General features: G+C 42.1%; 2 protein-coding genes across 5 annotated transcripts; both read left to right on the top strand.

Moving 5' to 3' along the window:
* The first annotated feature begins 4814 nt into the window (after nucleotides 1–4814).
* LOC129601119 (uncharacterized) lies at nucleotides 4815–11911 on the top strand. 3 transcript variants are annotated; one of them, XM_055499960.1, is made up of 11 exons: nucleotides 4815–5026; nucleotides 5416–5645; nucleotides 7248–7281; nucleotides 7553–7715; nucleotides 8244–8340; nucleotides 8430–8575; nucleotides 9086–9270; nucleotides 9678–9780; nucleotides 10270–10462; nucleotides 10523–10697; nucleotides 11332–11911. In XM_055499960.1, exons 2-11 carry the CDS (start codon nucleotides 5523–5525, stop codon nucleotides 11517–11519), a joined length of 1407 nt encoding a protein of 468 aa, XP_055355935.1. In that variant the 5' UTR covers nucleotides 4815–5026; nucleotides 5416–5522; the 3' UTR covers nucleotides 11520–11911. The 3 variants fall into 3 exon arrangements, with proteins under 3 accessions (XP_055355935.1, XP_055356012.1, XP_055355859.1); XM_055500037.1 differs by having other exon boundaries at nucleotides 5403–5645; nucleotides 7553–7703; XM_055499884.1 differs by having other exon boundaries at nucleotides 5403–5645.
* A 1329-nt stretch (nucleotides 11912–13240) lies between these two features.
* Nucleotides 13241–19487, top strand: LOC129589838 (ornithine decarboxylase antizyme 1-like). 2 transcript variants are annotated; one of them, XM_055484763.1, is made up of 4 exons: nucleotides 13241–13601; nucleotides 17032–17195; nucleotides 17637–17952; nucleotides 18693–19487. In XM_055484763.1, exons 2-4 carry the CDS (start codon nucleotides 17103–17105, stop codon nucleotides 18800–18802), a joined length of 519 nt encoding a protein of 172 aa, XP_055340738.1. In that variant the 5' UTR covers nucleotides 13241–13601; nucleotides 17032–17102; the 3' UTR covers nucleotides 18803–19487. The 2 variants fall into 2 exon arrangements, with proteins under 2 accessions (XP_055340738.1, XP_055340819.1); XM_055484844.1 differs by having other exon boundaries at nucleotides 13245–13601; nucleotides 17649–17952.
* Nucleotides 19488–20001: the final 514 nt, after the last annotated feature.

Raw genomic sequence — 20001 nt, 5'->3', positions numbered from 1 at the left:
TATAAATATAACACTAGCAAATGAATCTATCGATTTTGTATAGCTTAACATATTCTAGTTATAATGTGAGTGGTAATTCAATTCCCTTAAAAACGCTGCTGATATGTTATATTATGAATTACATATACAGATAATAACATTCGATTTTATCTAAGAAGACATGAGAAAAATAGCACATAATTGATTAATATTGTTTATTTAATGAAAAAGCTTTGTTGTCATAAAAAGGTAATATATTGGCATTTTTCAGACCATCTGGGCCAACATCTTTCAGCCGAACAGCGCCGGATGGCATGACTATGTGTCCAGTTATTGTTCCAGGTAAACCGGCCGCTGATCGCTCGTTTGACTTGAATATTTTCATTTATTGTACAGAATTTCGATCGATCATTTCAGCGGAAATTTCGGATACCTGAACGAGCCGTACAAAGCCGGAAAGCCGTGCAGTGCGTGTCTAGACAGCTGCAACGACGGACTGTGCAGTAAGTCGTACCCGCTTATACGGTACCGGTAAAATTTTATTATTCACGGCAGCTGGTAATCAGATTATGTTAAAAAATAATAATTTCAACGGAAACCAAGAGTCTTGAATATAGATTGCGGTTAATGACGCAGCGAGTCTTTTGGCAGTTCAGCGTGATGATACACTGATACTCCTTCGACCTTTACAGTCAGTTCTTGTCCGCCGGCCAACCTGTACTCCAACTTCATATATATATATATATATATATACATATATATATATATATATCATATATGTGTGTGCAACATAATATATATCCGTTTTGTATACTGTAAGAATCATCAGGTAATCCACGTTTAGAAACTTACAGTAAAGGTCACATTCACGTATGTACAGTATATGTACTACGGTAAAAGCACATATTGCAATGCATAACTGTGTAATGTTTATAATTACATCGGTGACCTTTGTTATTTGCAGTCACTCGCCAGTTTTTTGCCGTCTTCTTCGTGTCCAGCCTCGCCCTGGCCTTCAAAGGGTTCACTGGGCCCGCAGCCACCCTTAAAATTCTTCGCGAAAGAGATCATATTCACTCTCTGGGATCTGGAGATTACTGTCACTGCACGTTCTGCGTCACTGATCGGTGAATTTTTGTGCACCCACTATATTGTCCACAGTCGAGCATCATTCCACTCTCGATTCAGCTGCTAATCATTGCTGTTAACCTATGCGCTACTTGTTCATGCACTTGGATAAAACGATATGTACATGGTCCAATCCCAGTGACGTTAGTTTTGTTGTCTCGTTGTACAGCCTTTATTCCAACAAAACACACATCTGCGTACACTCTCAGTAAACAGTTGCAAAACAACCTACTCTGTAGATGTGTACGAGTAGATTATGCCGTACAGTATTTGTTTCTTAATGATTCTCCATTGTAGAGGTAGGCATATTTCTTTCACAGACGTAAACAAGTACAGATTATAATCATGCAATCACCACTTGGGGAAACTTATTGTCAAGTTCATGTAAATAAACTTTATTTCTTCCTCGCGGTTAATTCTAAATTTAACGTTCAGTATTGACCACTGCCCACCGATCACCATTAATTCGCCAACAGAGGACCGTCAGCCGCTGTCATTCAATTAAAATAATATTTTCCCAGCATATTGTTGTGTACAGTATCCATGCACTATTTTAGCTGCGCACACGAAAAAGTATAATAAATCAGTATTACATCAACATGTACCTGGACGAGTCCATAAAATTCACAGTACGTAGTCCTGCACCATTTTAGCTCCACCCGCAAAGAAGTATAATAATAATCAATATTAGCTTTTCAAGAACCGATAGGGTGACTACTTGACAAATCAGTTTTCCAAATTTTTAAAGAATTGTTATAAAAATGTTTTGCTTAGTCAAACCTCAACGTCTGACTGTGAAATTTTTTTCTCTATCTTTCCTATATGTCAAGGCTTAATTGAACCCAACTTTTGGCAAGTTCTGACCGCCTCAGCTGTAATTGCTAGTACTTACGAAATGGTGCACCAAACATGGAAACGGAAAATTCAGTTTTCGTAACAATATATTTTTTTACAAAATGAAACATCTGGCAGGAAAAATAAATAAACGGAGGTCAAGATATCACGGAATAAATCGGGAGCAATTCAGGTACACATCCAGCGCCGAAAACTGGTACGCACACCGCTGCTGCGTGCGGTACCAAATGAGTGGCTGCTAACGTGGCTCTTTACTGGAGGCGGTTGTGAGCTACATACTCAAAGTTGCCCCCTTAGTATTTGAAACTGCCAAAGTTGGTTGGTAGTAGAAGGGTTAATTTACCAAGTATCCATACGACGCAATTTACCGGGGGCGACTTTAAAGAAAGCAAAGTAAACCAATAGAAGTACTGATAAATATATCTGCTGCATGTTAAGATGATGGTGATTGTGGCGCAGACGCTGGCCTTGGGTGTGCTGACGATGGTGCTGCTGACGTACGCCTTCCACACCGTCTCCAGCATGATCATTCCCAGTGCCACCGCCCTCGAGAACACCTTCAACATGACCCTGGCCATTCTCCTTCTCATCACCGGCATCGTCGAGATCGTCCAGACCGAGCAAGGCGGAAGCTACAACCAAGCTATTAAAACCATATAAATGTCACCCATATAATAGCGATAAGTGCCCAAAATACAGTGCTTGACGGCTATTTGTTTGCCGGCGCTGTATTACTTGAAGTTGCGATGCTCCAGCAGCGTTTGCGGGGCCGGTCGGACCGGGTCAGCGGTCGGCAATGCCGGCGGCCTTACCTTGCGCTGGCGTTGGTACTGCGTTATCGTTTGCTCTCCTTGCAGCATCCGCATATAGACGTGGCGCAAGAGGCGCCGGGTGTCATGACCAGTGCCGCGCCGGCACAATGCGGGACCGCCACGCCGGCTGCCTCGCTGCGCCGCTGCCTTGACGTCCGCCATGCACGTGCGCCCACCGGTGCAGTCCACTGCCAGTCCGGCTGGACGGGGCCACTCGGCGTCTCAAGATAACCGGCCGCATGCGCACAGAACAGACAAACCATGACTGATGCCGGCGACCCGGTACGGCGCGCCACACCGACACAGGTCACCGCCGAGTCCTTCTCGCGTCAGTAACCTGTTTAACACACGCGCGTACAGTACGCCAGCGGCGTAATATGCGTACGTTGCCGGCCTACATCAAAATTCAATCAACACAAGGAAAAATACAAATTCACGGGCTACAACAAACTACAGCGCGCCGCGCCACTCTACTTACGCTTTATTTGCATTTGGCATGGCTCATGCATGCCACATAGCCATCTACATTATACAGTATCCATATATTATTATAAAAATTAATATTAATCTGAATATTAGCTTGATAATTGTCTTAAATCGTGGAAGGAGTGAATTTATCATTGTGGTAGACGTAGTGTAGTGGCAATCGTTCATAGCGCAGACTTCGTCCCAAGTACACCCTATATATCGGCGTTACGTTGGAAATTACGGGGCAGGCTTGTAATCACCACAAACGTCTATCATTAATTGTTATTTAGTGTGCATCAGCGCTGGCTTATATTGTGTGAAAAGCCCATTGCCGAATAATCGAGTCACCACGATAACTGTTGTGGCTGATTTTTAAGCGCGATCATTGCGCATAGTATGTGCTATCTGTACCTTTACGACAGAAATTAAATTAGTCACCTGTACGAATACGTATACAGTATGCGTGGCCGCTTCAGCATCATTGGTAAAGAGACTGCAGCGGTAGCCATTACGCCATACCCACTATAGTCAGCAGTACATGGCGGCGTATGGTCACCGTTCTCATCCAGACGGAACTAAGCATACATGTAAAATAAGCCAGTCCGCATGCGCATGCCGATAGCTGCGTGACCTCGACATTACAGGAAGAAGCCAAGGCGAAGAAGCGAGACGAGCGCACTCGATAGAGAAAAAAATTAATGACACTACTAGCTGGAATATTATGACCCGACAGCTACGTACAACGGACACATAGCAAGTTAACAAAAACACCGACTTATCGGCCGGCATAATTCACGCAAGCGTCGCCGTAAAGATGTACGTGTTGTTGTAATTAAGGTCAATTAGGGACCGGCCGGGCTCTTGACAATGCGTCCACTTGACGCTGCTGTCAACAACAAGTACAGTTTACACTATTACGTGTGCAACTATTACGTGTGCAACGTGTGCAATGCTGGTGTTTAGATTTATGTTTACGCCAGTGACCAGTGCATTATTGTTAATGAAATTAATTTACAGTGGTGTAGTACATTCTACCGGCGAATTCGTAATCACTGCGGGCCGCAAAGAGAATAACGTAATTACGCGCTGGTTAGAGCAACGGCAATTTATAGCGCATGTTGTGATTGTTATTACAGGATGAGCGGCGATTAGGGCCTGTTCAGCTGGCGAGGTTAGCGCGAATTAGACGACAATGAAGGCCCTTAATGCGCCGCCAGCGCGGCGATCAACAGTGCCCGCCCGCGTATCGAGAGTAGTGTGCCGCGTACAGCCCTGCCGATCCGCTCAGGCTATAGATATACTGCTTAAAGAAAGTACGACAGTAAGACGTAATAATCGCCGACGAAGAGAGGGTAGAGGTGATTACGTATGCAGCATGCAACACCTTCCATTAATCCCATTGATGGGCCGATAGCTCGGTACACAGATTAGCTGCGGCATTCACCAGCGGCGCTGCCATGGCCACCGCGGCGGACACGTACGTACAACGAGCGACGTCATCGCCGGCCGCCTCCTATCCGGCGTATATAAGCCAACCCGCGGTCCGCCGATCGTCCCGCATTTTCACGCTCCGCCGTTAAGATAGATGCCTTGTTAGTCAGCATCAATTACTGCCTACTTCCGCATCAGCCTCTTCACTGATATTCGCGTATGATTATTATGGAGAAGGATTACCGCATCATCTAATTTTTAGCGGCTCCCCTGGAATACTGACCATCGACATCTTTTGCGTGGCCTGTGCAGCAGTACTCCGTGACCGTTGTCCCATCTATCTGGCAGTTCCGGTATGTAGTCCCAATGTAAATTGGGTTTTTGGGGAATTGTGAGCTCGGCTGTATAAGTGAACTGGTACACTTCGTCTAGGGTTGTAAAATTCGGGGTTTAGCTAGTTCTAATGTTTTTTTTCTCGAGCAGCGTTTTAGTCTAGCTGTTGTTAAAGGAACTGCTATGAGTGTTATGAGTGTTCTACCTTTTAACGCAAGAGAAAATAGAGGCTTTGATTGATTTTTTAACGCTTAAATTTTAACTATCAAGTAGTGTACCAGTACTTACTTGCTTATAAGTAATAACGCGTACAATTCCCGGTAGAGTCGGATTATTTACCGGGTATGCCCTGCATTTCGCGATGATCAGTGAATATTTATTGAATTTTAACTGTAGACTTTCGACACAGCCTTCATCTGATCCGCGGATCGCCAACTGGTGTAGCCGCAACAGCGCCAGATTGCCTTCTATTATTTGTTGGCGTCGACGGACCTTCGTGACTGTCCCGTGTGCAGAATGCCCAGCAGGAGGAGTCCGCTCTCGTCCTCGTCCGTGTCGGCGCGCCGACGGCTGCCGGCCTTCCTTGCCCCTTTCCTCAGCAATCGCCGGAGCGCCGCGCTCCTTGCTATTCTCCTTCAGGTACACGATCAACACACTGACAGAAACCTAATCTTCAGTACTTCCTGATTAATTATGAAGCTGTTGTAGCCGCTGGAATTATGAATCAAAATAAATGTACTAGTATATAAATCTAACGTATAGAGAGCCGGTGCAGCGTCGTCTTCTTCCTGCTGAAGCGATTGGGCCGGGATTATTATTATTATTACTATTATTATTATTATTATTATTACGGCACGAGATAGATATAGACCGTACACAGTGGCAGCCGTTGCGATGTTAGTAATTTACTGGCGGCCATTTATTAGCGGCCTTCATCATTCGCGGAAAAATGTTATTGTGAACAAAGGTTTTGCGGGAATGATAGCGCCATATTCGGATAGAAGAGATTGCATTCTTTGAGCCCAATACTGAATAACCGCTGGGAACGGAAGCAGACCGTCGTGCCGGGATTAGTTCCACACGCTGGTCAGCGATGTCGTTCTGACTGACGCCATCGGCCACGCACGCACTATCAGACACATGTAGACGATCTGTTGACGCTTCCTCCTGATTTGCAACTAGATTGTTTGCCTCTCATCCGGCGCAGTCGAGCGCGTTAGATCATATTTGTGCCACGGGCAAAGCGCGGCGAATGCCAGCAACTTAATTCTTGCGTCGACCATAAACACCGGGGTAGCTTTTAATGAATCACTGTGTTAGAGGCGCGTAGTGCCGATTCCCGACACAAAGCTCCTTACTCATACGAGCGTTTTCTTTGAGAGTAACTTATATTTCTGAGGGAATCATTTTCCTGTCAAACGTAATTTGTATTTTCGGAAAATCTCTGGGCTGAGAATTTTTAAGGAAGGAAAATTCCGGAATTCGCGGCGCTTGACGCAATTGCGCCCGCTTGGTGCGGCAGCGTAATGCGAATTTGTTTAGACAGTTTCTGAAAACTCCCATTCTTTTCCTTTTTGATTTTCCTTACAAAAAATAACTTTTCTGCACTAATTCTTAACAAATGCTAAGTAAAAATTGCGAAGAAATCATTGCCAGTTGTAAACGTGTCGAGTGGGCAGCGCTTCGTGCAGATAGCCGTTAGCGATGGACGTATAAGGAAGCCTAAGAAAACATTAGAAAACTGGTCAGTGCGATGCGCAGTACAAGGACTGGCGTTGCGGCCGGTTGCCGCCGTAAGGGGTTCCTTGTTAATTTCCCGGCGAAGCGGAACCGCCGCCGCTGACCCGCCACAACAACCATGACCTTTACCGCCTCTTCCCAGGCGGCTAAAACTACCGTCCACACAACGCCGGTTCCTCCAGCGTCTATATTAGAAAGAGGCGGAGCTTAACCGGCATAATTATAAGATGATGCGATAATCATCGTCATCTATACAGCAATCGCCGATAATTTCCTTCGACGCTGTATACGATGATGATGATCAAGAGTTAAGCGCTCTGGTATAGCCGGTCCTCAGGTAGCCTGAGAGGCGCCACTTGAGCCACTCGGATTAGCATAAACACGCTGTGTAATCAGCGGCCGGGATAGTTTATACAAAAGCAGCGTCAACATGGGGTTTAAGGTAGTTAACGCGGTCCACTAACGGCGTACTAATCCTCCGTGTTTGTCTGTCTTTTACAGATGCTCATGCCGGCACTGAGCAAGGCTGAATTCAGTAAGTAGTGTAACTTGACACCGGCTCCCAAGGTCCGCGCGCGCGGGGAATCCACACGCTTCCTTTAATACCGGCGTAACGCTATTCAGCCGCTGTACAATGCGAAAGCATAAGAAAACATAAGAAAACACAAGAAGGCGTCTGTGATCCCCCGCGCGTAATCGCCGCATTACAATGCCTACTTGAGCGTGACCTTTGGGATCTATGGTCATTGATTGAAGGCGTATTACCGCTAATCGCGTTTACGTAATAATGTGAATGGTAATTATAGTTGACAAGGTGGAATGCGAGAAGGACAAGATGCTGGTGTATATTAACGAGCGCAAAGTCCAGGAGGAATTCCCCGGGGTCACCGTGGACCGCTATACGGTTTACGTGAATAACTTTAAGGACAGCTGCAAGGATGATACCGGCGCCATCAGGTTTGTTAATAGGTGATCAGCGTTAGCATACAATATAAAATTAAGATAGTGTTTCGTTTTAGCGCAGACAAGCGGTTCTCTGTTCGAACTCAGTGCTGGCAATTTATGCACATTGAATATATGCTACATGATTGTTCGTTTACTACTCAATCAAATTTTATCTAAATTAGATAGATAGTTAGATATTAAAGTAATAGTTTATATTGCTTAAATTCGATTCATCATGACTTACTTAATTTTGTTAATTTGAATAGTAAGTAAATAAAATAATTATTTTTAATTTAAAATAATTGCTTAAAATATTTAATTAAAGATATCTAAATTAATTATTATTAAAAATAATAAAATAATTATTTTTAAAATATTTATTTTTAATAAAATAAAATATTTATTAAAAGAAATTTTTACTTGCACTAAATCTGTTTTTGTGTTACGGTGTTATTGATTTTATTATTCAAATTTCAAACCGCGAACAAATTATCCGATTCCCGCTTTTATAATTTTACGTTGCAAGCCGATCAATAATAATAATTTTTGCAGTACGAGCGGCAACCTGATGTCCAAACGCTTCGTGGTGTGGCTCAACGGGCAGTGCGGCATCGACAGCGCGTCCGACAACACGATGGGTCTGCACAAGGTGGGCGTTAGCTGCCGCTGTTGCTTAGAAACGGAACCGGCCGCCGCTTGTAACCATTGCCATATTCTAATGCATAGTCGTCTGTTAAGGAGTGGCTAGTCTACCAGACCACCATCCGGCTGGAGGCCCTCAACCCGCGCCCCACCGACGGCCGCGTCCTGGAGCAGCGCGTCAAGTGTGTCTACTCCACGTCGCATCAGGCCGTTGCCGCTTCCAACAAACTCATCGTCAACGAGTCAGTAGACACCTGTCTTCCTCATGAGAAAAAATTATTATATATGTAAAAAATATTCACGCACAAAAATTGACAAACAAATTAAATAAAATAATCAAACTAAATTACTAATTAATTAAATAATAATTAATTAAATAATTTTGTTTAATTAAATAATTAAATAACTTTAAAAATAATAATTATTTTGAAAATAATAATAATTAATTGATTAATTTTGTTTCAACGTTTAAGTTTGGAGATTATGCGTGGTAATGCTATGAGCGTATTGTGCACAGTCCCTTCTCATGTTAATTGGGACAAAGTCTTCATTTGATCATATTTGTTGAGCGAAGCTCGCCTTGCACATATTGAGAAATAAAGTCACAGTCAATTAAATAATAATTTAATAGTATACAACTTAATATTCGTAAAGTGCTAATAACTATTTAAATACGCAGCTAACTATAAATATTTAAAAGAATATTGTTACTCATAAGAAAACATAACAAAATAAGCGGTGACCTTTTGCAGCGCTCCGGGCGGCAACTTTGACCGGCAGTCCGCGGTGTCCGGCGCCGGCACCGTGGAGGGCAGCGCCCCCTCCGTGGAAGACTTCATCGAGTTGTTCTTCGCCAACAGCGACCCGCAGTTCACGCCCATGACGGAGGCCACCATCGGCGACACCGTGCGCATCGTCCTGCGCATGACCACCAACGGTAGCTACACGGCCACGGCGCCGCCGCTTAAGATCCGCGCCGCGCCACACCGCACGCTGCACACCGCCATCCAGCTGGTCGCCGCGGCGGCGGGCGACGCTTCGCATGAGGCGGATGATGAGGCGCTAAACGAGATCGGCATGGCGGGGCGCAGCAAGAAAAAGCCCCGCTCCTTCCCCTTTCCCGGCAACGGCAATCCGCTGGCCATGCTGCTGATGCGCAGCGCGACGGCCGAGCCGGCGCTGCCGGTCAGCAGTGGGCTGCGGAAATGCCGGGCCAACGCATGGCTTCTGACGCAGCTGCTTGTCATGCACGCTTTTGCATGGCACACACTGGCCGCCTAATATGCTCTCGCTCGTAATGCCGGACGATTGCTTATCAAAAAAATAATACGCGCTTGCTTGCAGTGGCCTACTCCACCATGAAGCCCGAGTTCTGCATCGTCTCCAATAAACCGTACAGCAACCGCAACGAGCCGGACTTCCGCGAACTCATCCTGGTGAAAGACGGGTACGGTGACCTTTCGTTTACTTAAGCTTCATAGAAACGGAAAGCCATTAACGAAACCTGAGAAACAGTAAATGCACATAGAAACCTGAATGTTCCTAGGAACCTTAGAGAAGCTTAAGAAACCTAAGAAACCTAAGAAACCTCATAAGCTTGTCACTTACATGCTTTACTGAAAATCAGAGTACCCTTTTAAACTAAGGAGCGTATTGTACGAATACAAAAAAAAACTTAAGAAGAACCTAAGAAATCTAAGAAACTCTTAGAAAGCTAAACAGCAATAAACAAGAAAACATAAGAAAATCATAAGAAACGAGAGAAAAAACAAGCCATTTAAAGCTGAAGAGCCTGTAATTATACAGTTATATAAGGACGTTAAAAAAACCTTAGGAGAACCTTAAAAATTTGAGAAACCCTTTTAAAGCTACGCAGCAACAAATAAGAAAACCTAAGAAAACCCAAGAAAACTTAGAGACGGGTTGGCGTTTACAGGTGCAGCATCGACTCCATCCCGCCGCTGATCCCCAAGATGGTGTACCGCGCGGCGTTGTCCACCGGCGAACCGGAGATGTACTACAGCAAATTCGTCATGTTCCAAATGGGTGACTTCAATGAGCTACACGCCATGTGCAATGTCCGCCTGTGTATCACCAACGCGGAGGCCGCCTGTGACACACAATCGCCGGTATATAACCGTGACCTTTGCCTTATTATCGGCATTGGATGATTTCGTTCTGTATTGCAGCGAGGCTGTTTCGAGTCGGTCAGGAGAAAGCGTTCGGCGCCGTACGCGGAAGCTCAGAACGGCCGCATCGTTACGGTTAGCACGCACGGCTTGGCCAACGCCAACGTCACCGCGGAGAACTCGGATGTCCTGACGGTTAGCGGGAAACTCATCATCCACAATGGCGACTCCACTGGTAAATATATATACAATGTTCTGCGCACATATACAATAATCGGATATATCGAATAGTGGTGACCTTTTCTTCATAATACACTTGCTGTAAATCCTATAGAGGCATGCTTACACAATAAAACACATAAATAGTTTCAAAACTACAAATTTAAAGTCCATTGAAAGTTTAAAAAATATAACGCAAAAAATCTATACAATTGAAAAAAAAATAATAAATTTATGTATATCTATATAAATAATTTAAATATAATGTACTTTATGTACGTATATGTAAATGACATATATCTGCAAGCAAAATGTGCATATGTGTATGTAGATATATGTATGTATATGTAAATAAATGAAAGTCATAATAAATTTATTGTAGATAAATAATTTAACATAATGGATACATATGTATATGTACATATATATAGATATGACGTGTAAGTACGTATATCTATGTATATGCGCATATATGAATTTACAATATACGTATTAATTTATGATTAAGCAAAGAGAAAAAAATGTAAATAAAATTGTTGCAAAATATATAGTTTATTGTAAAAATATTGTTAAATGTATATGCAATATATGTTTATATATTATACAATCTTAATAAAAATATGTACTTAATATATTTGTTATCTGTGTAGCCAACGCAGTGCACCAGCTGAGCCAGTTCTGCTTCCCCACGATAACCTTCTCGGTGCTGGCCGCCGTGCTGGCCTGGTTCTTCGTGCTGGCCTTCATCGCCACGGTGTGTCTGGCCTATCTGCTCAAGCGGGAGAAACAGCGGACGCACTACTTCCACACCAAGTACGCCGGCTCCGACTGCTCCTAATTTCCCGCTGTCCCGGCCCGGCTGCCATGCGGTCCGGGGGCTTTTCCTCTACTTCCCACTGCCGGTGTCGACCGCGGCTGCGGTGCGGCCGCGCGACGCTGTGCAGTCCCACATAATCTCAACGATGCGGAGTATTGCAGTTTTTTGGGGGGAGCGATATGTGTGTGCTCTGGTTGTTTGATATGGCGCGTACTCGGTTCGGCTCTGTAATTTAAATTAACCTTGATCTATGTTTTCCCCTAGCGTGATTTTTATAATTGCCGTTTGTAGTCTGTTTTCTACCAAATCGGCTTGATTGTTACTGAACTCGCAGCGAATTCCTGTATTATATTATGCTTAATTAATTCAGCGCTATATTGTACTGTATATATGTTTCTTGCTTCGTGCCGGTTCGGTCCTATATTTCTTGATCTGTGGTCAGTAAATGTAAAGGAATACCATTAATTTTTATTTGTAGGAAACTGTGTATGATACTCGTTAAGAAAATGGCTAGAAATTATATTTAATAAATTAATATTATAGGCTTATATTTTTTATTTATACAATAAAACTTTGTGCAATTAAAATGTTTAAGTGATTGAACGATAAATACCTGATAAATACATCTCCACCTTTCCGTTAGAACTTACGGGACAAACTTAAAGTTGTTTGAAATTGTTATTACAAACGTTACATAACTTATTAGTAATTGAACTGTATAAATTTATTTATAAAAAATTTAAAACTTGGTGTATAAAATCATTACATGTAAGTACCTAAACCTGAAATTTATATCGTATTTATGCTAGAAACGCCTCTCGATCCTGATCCATCTGACAGCCTGTAATAATCAAATACTGCGCAGGTAAATTCCTGAAGATCTATGAAAAGGCTGCGGCGGCGGCTCACCACTGCAATTAAACGAAATTCACTCATAATTGCAGTCCGCGGGGCGACCATAAAGGTCACCGACGTCACGGCGACGTGAATAGGGGCGCAACATGACGGGCGCCGAAACGTGCAAACGGAAGCTGCAATTAAGTAGCTGGCCGCCCGCGGTTGCGGTGGCATTCCAGTACCGTGCTGTAAAAGGTAATACAGTACCTCGAATAAAAGCAATAATAATTAAAAGTAAAATAAAAAAAATTAAATAATCTAAAAATTCCAGTGGAATAAAAAATTAAAGAATTAAAAATAAACAATTTATAAATAAAAATCTAAAGTAAATTACTATTCATTAAAAATTTACAGTAATTATGTACGTGCATGTATGCTTTATCTGTGTTAGCTGACAACTTGATAAATTAATTTTAATAAATAAATTAATTTTAAATGATTTTGTACAACGTGCATATTAAGCGCATGTTAACTGATTTCCGTTAGATTTTCTTTCTGCGTGGTATTGTCTCATTGGTCTGCCATCACGCTGAAAATATAAATAAAAAAACTTGATTTACCCAAAATATAGTCTAGTAAAGTTAAGTTCATTAATTTTGTTGATTTTTATCATTTTTTTAAAACTTTGATGGACAAGAACAAACTTCGCAATGGGCCGTTGTTTAATTCGAATTTGTTATAAACTCGGTGATTGGTCCGTTTGGCAGGGCGGTACCCACATGGCTGCGATTGGCGGACAAGCCGTCGCATAACAGCATAATCACGCACAGTTGCCAGGCAAAACACACGGAAACCAGGCGTAATCAAACGAGGCTGATCACGCCACTCTCTCTGTAATGGATAAAAGTACACGGTAAACAGGACCTGAGTCACGTCAGCGTGTTTATTTAAGCGTATTTTTGCAGTCCAATATTCTCTTTCCTTCTCTCCTCACTCACACACACGATCCGCAGCCCTGCTCTCCTCCTGGACCCAGCGTGATCCAGAAGAGCTGAAGAATTGAATTCTCGTCTGGCCTTCCCGTTTTCCAGTGTACTACGTAGCCATACCAGCCTCAAGCTGAAGACCCTAAAGACATCCTCGGTGGAACGCGATGAGCATTTTGAGTCCCATAAGAATGACCAGCCAGTTGTTAATAAACGAGTCCTGTTCTTCGCCGATCATGGCTAGCCATCCGGCCAAGCTCGCCACTCGTCCCCGTGCTCGGTGAGTGCCCCGTTGGGGGAGATGTTGTCAGCGATAAATTCAGGGCAGGAGCGTGGTAGATTACGTAGTTTAGTACCGGGGGATTGCATAGACACCAGCTGATTCGCCCAGGGCATTGATTACGTGCAGAAAGGGAAAGTAGGCGCAACGGCGCGTTACTCTGTACGGGGCTGTTATTTGTGGTTGTCTAGGAACAGGGCGATAAGGCACTGCGCGATTGCGTGCTGCTGTGTTTCTGATTATTGAAAATTGGACGTTTTCCAAACGAATTGACAACAGTTTGACTGTTTTTAAAGCAAATCTATAATAACGGAAAAGTATTTTGGAGAAAGTTTTCGAATTTGTTTACGATTCGTTTCTGTCGTTGCCTTCGAAAAGATCGATTTCCAGAGTTTTTGGCAGCATGCTGTATTGCGTTGACTAGAAAAACGTAGCGCGACATGTTGGTTGATTGTAGAGTAACGATACACTTGCATTAGGTTGAACAGGGAAATCGTTTTTGAGTCTTCAGAAAAATCGATTTCTTGAGTTGTATTACGTTGCCTCGAAAAAATGTAGCGCGTGATGTCCGTTGACTGTAGGATATCGATACAGCTGCATGGGTTTGAACAGGGAATTAATCGTGCGAACCTGGCGACGTTGCAATGACATCATTATTTATGAAATCCTGGAAAGGATGGCGACAGATGCCTTATCGCGTTTGCTTATCGCTTTCTTTGATGTCGAACTGTTTTCATGAATGGGTCGGGGAATTTTCCGAGAATGTAATTTCGGCGTAGGACTGTGAGATTAGTGAGGTTATCATAAAATAGGAGTTGTTGCACACAGTTACTGAGAATGGAACAGTCTACTGACTTGCCTCAACAATTTGACAATTTTATCAAAACATTTAAACTTAGGTAAATTATTAAATTCCGAATGATCTATTAGTTAATTTTGTCATAATAAATAAAATCTTGCGGGTTGAATCGTCAGTTCCGCCTTTCTTATGATGAACAGAATATTTTTTTGAAGCATTTCTAAGAAAATTGTATTACAAATTGCTGTTTAATAATTTTGAAAATTGGTGTATGGGTTTAAATTTTAAAAAATAACTGCATTACAATTTTTTTAAAACTTGCTGTTCATATACTAATGTTATGCGGAGGGAGCATGCAGTGGGAATTGAAAAAGCAGCCGCTGAATATTCGCGTTAAAAATTCGTGCTTCAGTTATAATTTGTAATTAAATCTTTATGACACGGTAAAATCCATATTTTTGTAATTTTTCTGTTGCGTTTATTGTTAGTTTATTTTATGGATTGCTTCGGTACGGTAGGGTTAATATTCCCATTCAGTGAAAATTAATCCCATGTTTACGAGGAACTGAAAATGGGCAGCGTAATTATCCGGCAGCCATTTTGATTGATTCGATGGAGTGGCGAGAAGGAAAAGAGAGATGATGATGGTAGATAATGGATGTACAGGATTTAGCTGGGAAAACACTTCCCCTTGCCAGAAAAAATAGACTTAACCGGGATGAAACAGGGACTCCAGCACGGTGGATCGATAAGTGTATGGGCCAGTGTCGTGTTATTTCGCTACCGCGTCTAAGTGCTCAGCGGGATGATGATTCTCCTGGGCGCCAGCGCGTCCTCCGCTCCCCGCGCGCCCAACATCAGCCGTCAAGGTCAGACCTTGATCGGCATCGATCGATCGGGTTTCCCTTCGCTGCCGGGAGAGTCTAGTGAACCCGGTTACCCGGGCCGCGCGCAATTAACGTCGCGTTTGACGTCAGTGGCGCTGTGCCGTGTTTAGCCAGCATCCACACCGGCTGATTGATCCCCGACGTGTCAGGAACGCGCGGCGGAGCCGAAAACACTTAATGCGCTTACCTGTAATAGCCTGCACTTGTTCAAATTGATTTCTACCGTTTCTCACGGTAGGGAAATTTGCTGAATGGGGTGCTTTCTGAGGGGCTTTTATCGGCTGCACATATTGCGTGTTGGATAGTGTCAAGGGAATTTGGTTTTTCTTGAAGTACACTGTAAATGCAGAATTTTGTCAGCAACAGAAATAAATCCGAAAATAATTCCACGAAATATTATATTAATGATACTAGTATTTTTTCTTATGGTATTTTGTTTGTAATATTTTTCTCTTATTTTTTTGATTGGTTCATATTTGAAATTTATAAATCACAAGCCTTGTTGCAATGACTTTGAAGAAAAATACATATTTTTATTTTTTTCTTGTATTTTTATCGATTTTCTGGAATTTCGGAATATGATATATCTGTTTATGTCAAATGATATTTTCGCGGAAGTTAAATTATCAGCATCTGCAGGATAATTGAATTCCCTGAAAAATAATTCGCCGAAATGAAATCATCGGCGTCAGGATAATTTGATTCCCTGAAAAATAATTACAAGAAAAAGCGTGTTAATTTCTTAAAAGAAAAAGAAAGAAACCCGAGCAGTGCGTTTGGAATATCGCGGCTGCTTGCGCACATTGGGTTGGGGTGTTCAAGGTGAAAGAGGAGACGGTCATCTTGACACAGGGCTTCTTGTTCGAATCTATTTCCGGTTGGCCGGGAAAATGAGCCGCATTGAGAGGCATATTTCGTCGTCTCTGTAGACCGTGTAATCATGTGTGCCTGGAAGGCTTGTATGTTTAAGGTATTAGCAAAATGGAGAGAACATTTTAAAAGACTGTACAGTGTGTACAGTATGTACAGTGTCGAGCGGAAGTAGGGAGAATGTTCGGGTATCAAATAGCCGGGCCCATTATTGATTTTTCTTCGGATGGCGCGCACTGGCAGCGCCAGAGCGATTGATCAGCTGGAAGCCTCCCTGATGGGCTGTATAGTGCTTCCCAGGGCCGGGATGAAGTTGCGCTCAGTTTAGTCGGTGCGGAAGATGGCGGCGGTGCAGGTCGTGTAGTGTCCGCCGTTTGACATCGCAGAGACACAGCGGATTATTCCCGACGAGCGGGGTAGGCTTGGGTGGTTGTTTTATACCGTGATTAATTTCGTAGGGTGGTTGTTGTACCTGGGTTTTATTAGGGAAAGGTCACGGAATTATTTTACATTTTTTTTGGCAATTTTTCATTAATAATAGTGAATTTAACTGGGGATTATTTTAGGGTTTTTTTATTAGTGAGTTTATGTGTGAATTATTATTCTTTTACTGAATTAACATGTTTATTCTGTTTTTTTTTTAAATCTTTGATTATTGATGTAATTTTATTTATTTGATTATTTTAATGAAATGATTATGTTGGATGGAATTTTTTTTTTTAAATTGAATTAATGTGTGTGTGTGTAGTGCAGTGGCACCGACTGTGGATTATTCTAGGTTTGTTTTTTTAAATCTCTGTGATTATTGGTGAATTTAATGTTGGGATGAATTGAATTTATTTGTAATTGTGTCTGATGAATGGTTGTGTTGCAGATGCTACTGTGTCTGGCTGGACCGGGGACCCCAGTGGCGTTTTTGATGTGCCCTGCGCCGTTGAGCACGACATGAGCATGTCGCTGATCACCAGTCAGCTGGCGTGCACAGAAGGCAACGGCGTGGGGAAATCAAACAAACCTTCTGTCAATAAGAAAATCCAGGTAAGAAAACACTGTCACCATTCTATTTCAGATAATTATCATAATTTTATATTGTGTAAATAAATTAAATAAATTAATGTTGATATTCAGCTTCAATTAAGTAATTTTTTCTGCTATTAAAAATGTTAAAAATATCTAAATCGATTATTATAGCAATTTCCCGATGATAATTACGAGTCATTAATCTATATTGGCCTTTATTAGTGATGACATTAATTGAATAATACTGTCATTAATTTAATTATGATTATTTTTCACTGGATAAATAGTCGACAAGCAACTGGCATTAATAATCCTAACTGATAATAATACTTGAGAGAAAAATTGGCAAGTAATTCCGTCAAAAAAATTAATTCACTCGGTGTGTAATGGAATTTAAATGCTGGATTAATGCACAAAATTGCAACGAATATGTGGTCGCGTGTTAAGTGAAGTGTCTAGCGTTTTGTCCAGGGTTTGAGTGCGCATAACCACGAAGGACGCCCGGCGGCGGGGCCCGTCCCGGAGAAGAAGACTGCTGCTAATAGCGCGAGTGTGCCGGTGCACATCCACTTCAAGTACCGGCTGACCGACTCGCTGGAGGGCGTGTGGGCCACCATCCTGCACGGGCCCTCGCGCTCCCTCTACGTGCACATCCCGCCCAACACCAACGGCGAGGGCTCCAAGGACAGCTTCATCCGTCTGCTGGAGTACGCCGAGGAGGTGCTCAAGGTCACCAACGTGGTCGTCTTCTTCCAGGAGGACCGTGCCGACGCTAGTCAGTATCCCACATCTGCATTGATTATTTATTAGGACAATAAGGAATATTACGTGTTGGCAGCATTTTTTCAATGGACATTTTCTTACACTTTTTATTCCCGTTTTTCCGTGCAATTTTGCTAGGAATTTTCTCAACGATCGCAAATTTTTTGGTGATTATTATCACAGCGGTGATGCGGGGTTGCCTAATTAATTTCAATGTTATTTTTTATTTAATAAAATAATCTTGGTTAGTATTTTCTACCATTTTTGTAGTAATTCTTTTAATAATCTCCTGGTTTATGGGGAAATGTTTTGGTAACATTTTTCTGATTATTCTTCCTGTTTTTGTTTATTGGGAAATTTTTGTTTGATATTTCTGCCCATTTTGTATCAGTTCTCCTTCTTAAGTTCTTGCAATTGTTATTATTGGAGACTATTTTGGTTAATATTTCCAAAATTTTGTTACTTGTTTGATTGTTCTAATTGTTACCGTTTATTTACTATTTACTGGATAATTTTAGTTGTAAAAGTTGCCAAAATGCATACAGTACTGTACAGTCCTTTGTATGTTTAGATTGTTATTTTTTGCATAATTTTTTGGTATAATATTTTTCTTTAATATTTTGCAGGATTTTAATAATTTTTTAGCATGATGTTTAATCATTATGTATTGGGGAGTATCTGACGGTTGATGCTTTAAATAGTTTTAAAAAAAAAATAGAAAAAGCAGAAATGTAACGAGATTTTGTTGTGCAGATTCGTGGTTGCGCGCCTTTCGATTCCTGGGCTTCCAGTTGCTCCCTCCTGCGCACGCATTACGCCCGGACAATCAGGGCTTCATCTACATGAACTACCTCATCGACTGACGGGCGGCGGACCGGCTGACGGCCTGAAACCGCCGTCAAACGGTCCCTCGCACCGTGCTGACCGTCATGATCCGCATCTGTACTAATTTCCCCTTGTATTCCCTTTTATTCCCGTCATCCCGTCTGTCGAACGTCTCCGGCTTCATCCCGTCGTGGCGTCCTGCCATCCCCCTTCATTTATTCGTCATTTTTATTCGCTATTCGGAAAGTGTCCGGGAGGAAGTAATTGGAAGTTGCGTTTTCCGTTTGACAGACAATTTTACATCCATTTAACTATACATCAGCTAATTTATCCAGCTTTTATTTGAATAAATCAGTTTTTATGTCATCCGTGGTCCGTGTTCAGTCGGGACTGTTTTTTGCGTTGTATTCCTGCTTTTTTTCGATGGAGTGTAGATAGGCGTTGAACTGATCGAGCGGCTGAATTTTGTTGCGATTTTTCGGCTTTTTGGTTTGATTTTGCGCTACTGCGAAGTGTCAGCGTGGAATTACGGATTTTTTTGATTAAATGTGATGGAATGATCTGGCTGTGCACTGCTGCTTTGATTTTGCCTGCTTTTCCATGCTTTTATTATTCACGCATTTTTAACACACGCTTATGCCGATAAGAACGCTGATTTTTGTTGAAATATGTTGTAATTATTGCGAATGATGAATTTTTGGTATAATATTGTCCGGAAAAGTGGTGCGTCTGTGTGTGTGTTTAGTGCTGGTCTACAGTTGAAACAAGTAATTTTAAGAAGCTGGTTGCGTAGTTGGCTGACTAAGCACGGTATTCATTGACTGAAGACGCGGAAGTTGTTACTGTATGCCTTCGATATCTGCGGATAGATTACAATTAATTAAAGTGAGCGCGGACAAACGTCAGACGAACTTGTACGCGGTACAATACATATGTCAGATGTGCAACATAATTTTAAATAAATTTCAAGTACCATCATACAGATGATCAATGAGTATTTATGATACATTATCACAGGAAATTATTGGAATAGGAGTACTTATTAAGAGTAATAAAATAATAATAAACTTCGACGATAATACAGTCTTAATTACAATAAAGTCTTAATAACAAGTCTTAATAACTACCACATGTAGCTTACCAGGCTCTATCACCAGCTCCCCCCTCAGAAAAATCTCATCTTTTCTTCGAAGACAGAATCGCGGTATGGGGAACACTTAAAAAAAGTGAAAGTTTC

This window comes from Paramacrobiotus metropolitanus, unplaced genomic scaffold, assembly GCF_019649055.1.
Source record: "Paramacrobiotus metropolitanus isolate TYO unplaced genomic scaffold, Prichtersi_v1.0 Parri_scaffold0000001, whole genome shotgun sequence".
Taxonomy (NCBI): domain Eukaryota; kingdom Metazoa; phylum Tardigrada; class Eutardigrada; order Parachela; family Macrobiotidae; genus Paramacrobiotus; species Paramacrobiotus metropolitanus.
The sequence above is the reverse complement of the archived record's forward strand: the minus strand, read 5'-3'. Positions and strand labels throughout refer to the sequence as shown.

Excerpts from the sequence above, each read along its gene's own strand:
- LOC129589838 (XM_055484763.1), top strand. The coding sequence starts at position 17,103 with ATGAGCATGTCGCTGATCACCAGTCAGCTGGCGTGCACAGAAGGCAAC. Across the intron at positions 17,196-17,636 it reads CTGTCAATAAGAAAATCCAG|CGTTTTGTCCAGGGTTTGAG; the intron begins GTAAGAAAACAC and ends TGAAGTGTCTAG. Across the intron at positions 17,953-18,692 it reads GGAGGACCGTGCCGACGCTA|ATTCGTGGTTGCGCGCCTTT; the intron begins GTCAGTATCCCA and ends TTTGTTGTGCAG.
- LOC129601119 (XM_055499960.1), top strand. The coding sequence starts at position 5,523 with ATGCCCAGCAGGAGGAGTCCGCTCTCGTCCTCGTCCGTGTCGGCGCGC. Across the intron at positions 7,282-7,552 it reads ACTGAGCAAGGCTGAATTCA|TTGACAAGGTGGAATGCGAG; the intron begins GTAAGTAGTGTA and ends TGGTAATTATAG. Across the intron at positions 7,716-8,243 it reads GCCATCAGGTTTGTTAATAG|TACGAGCGGCAACCTGATGT; the intron begins GTGATCAGCGTT and ends TAATTTTTGCAG.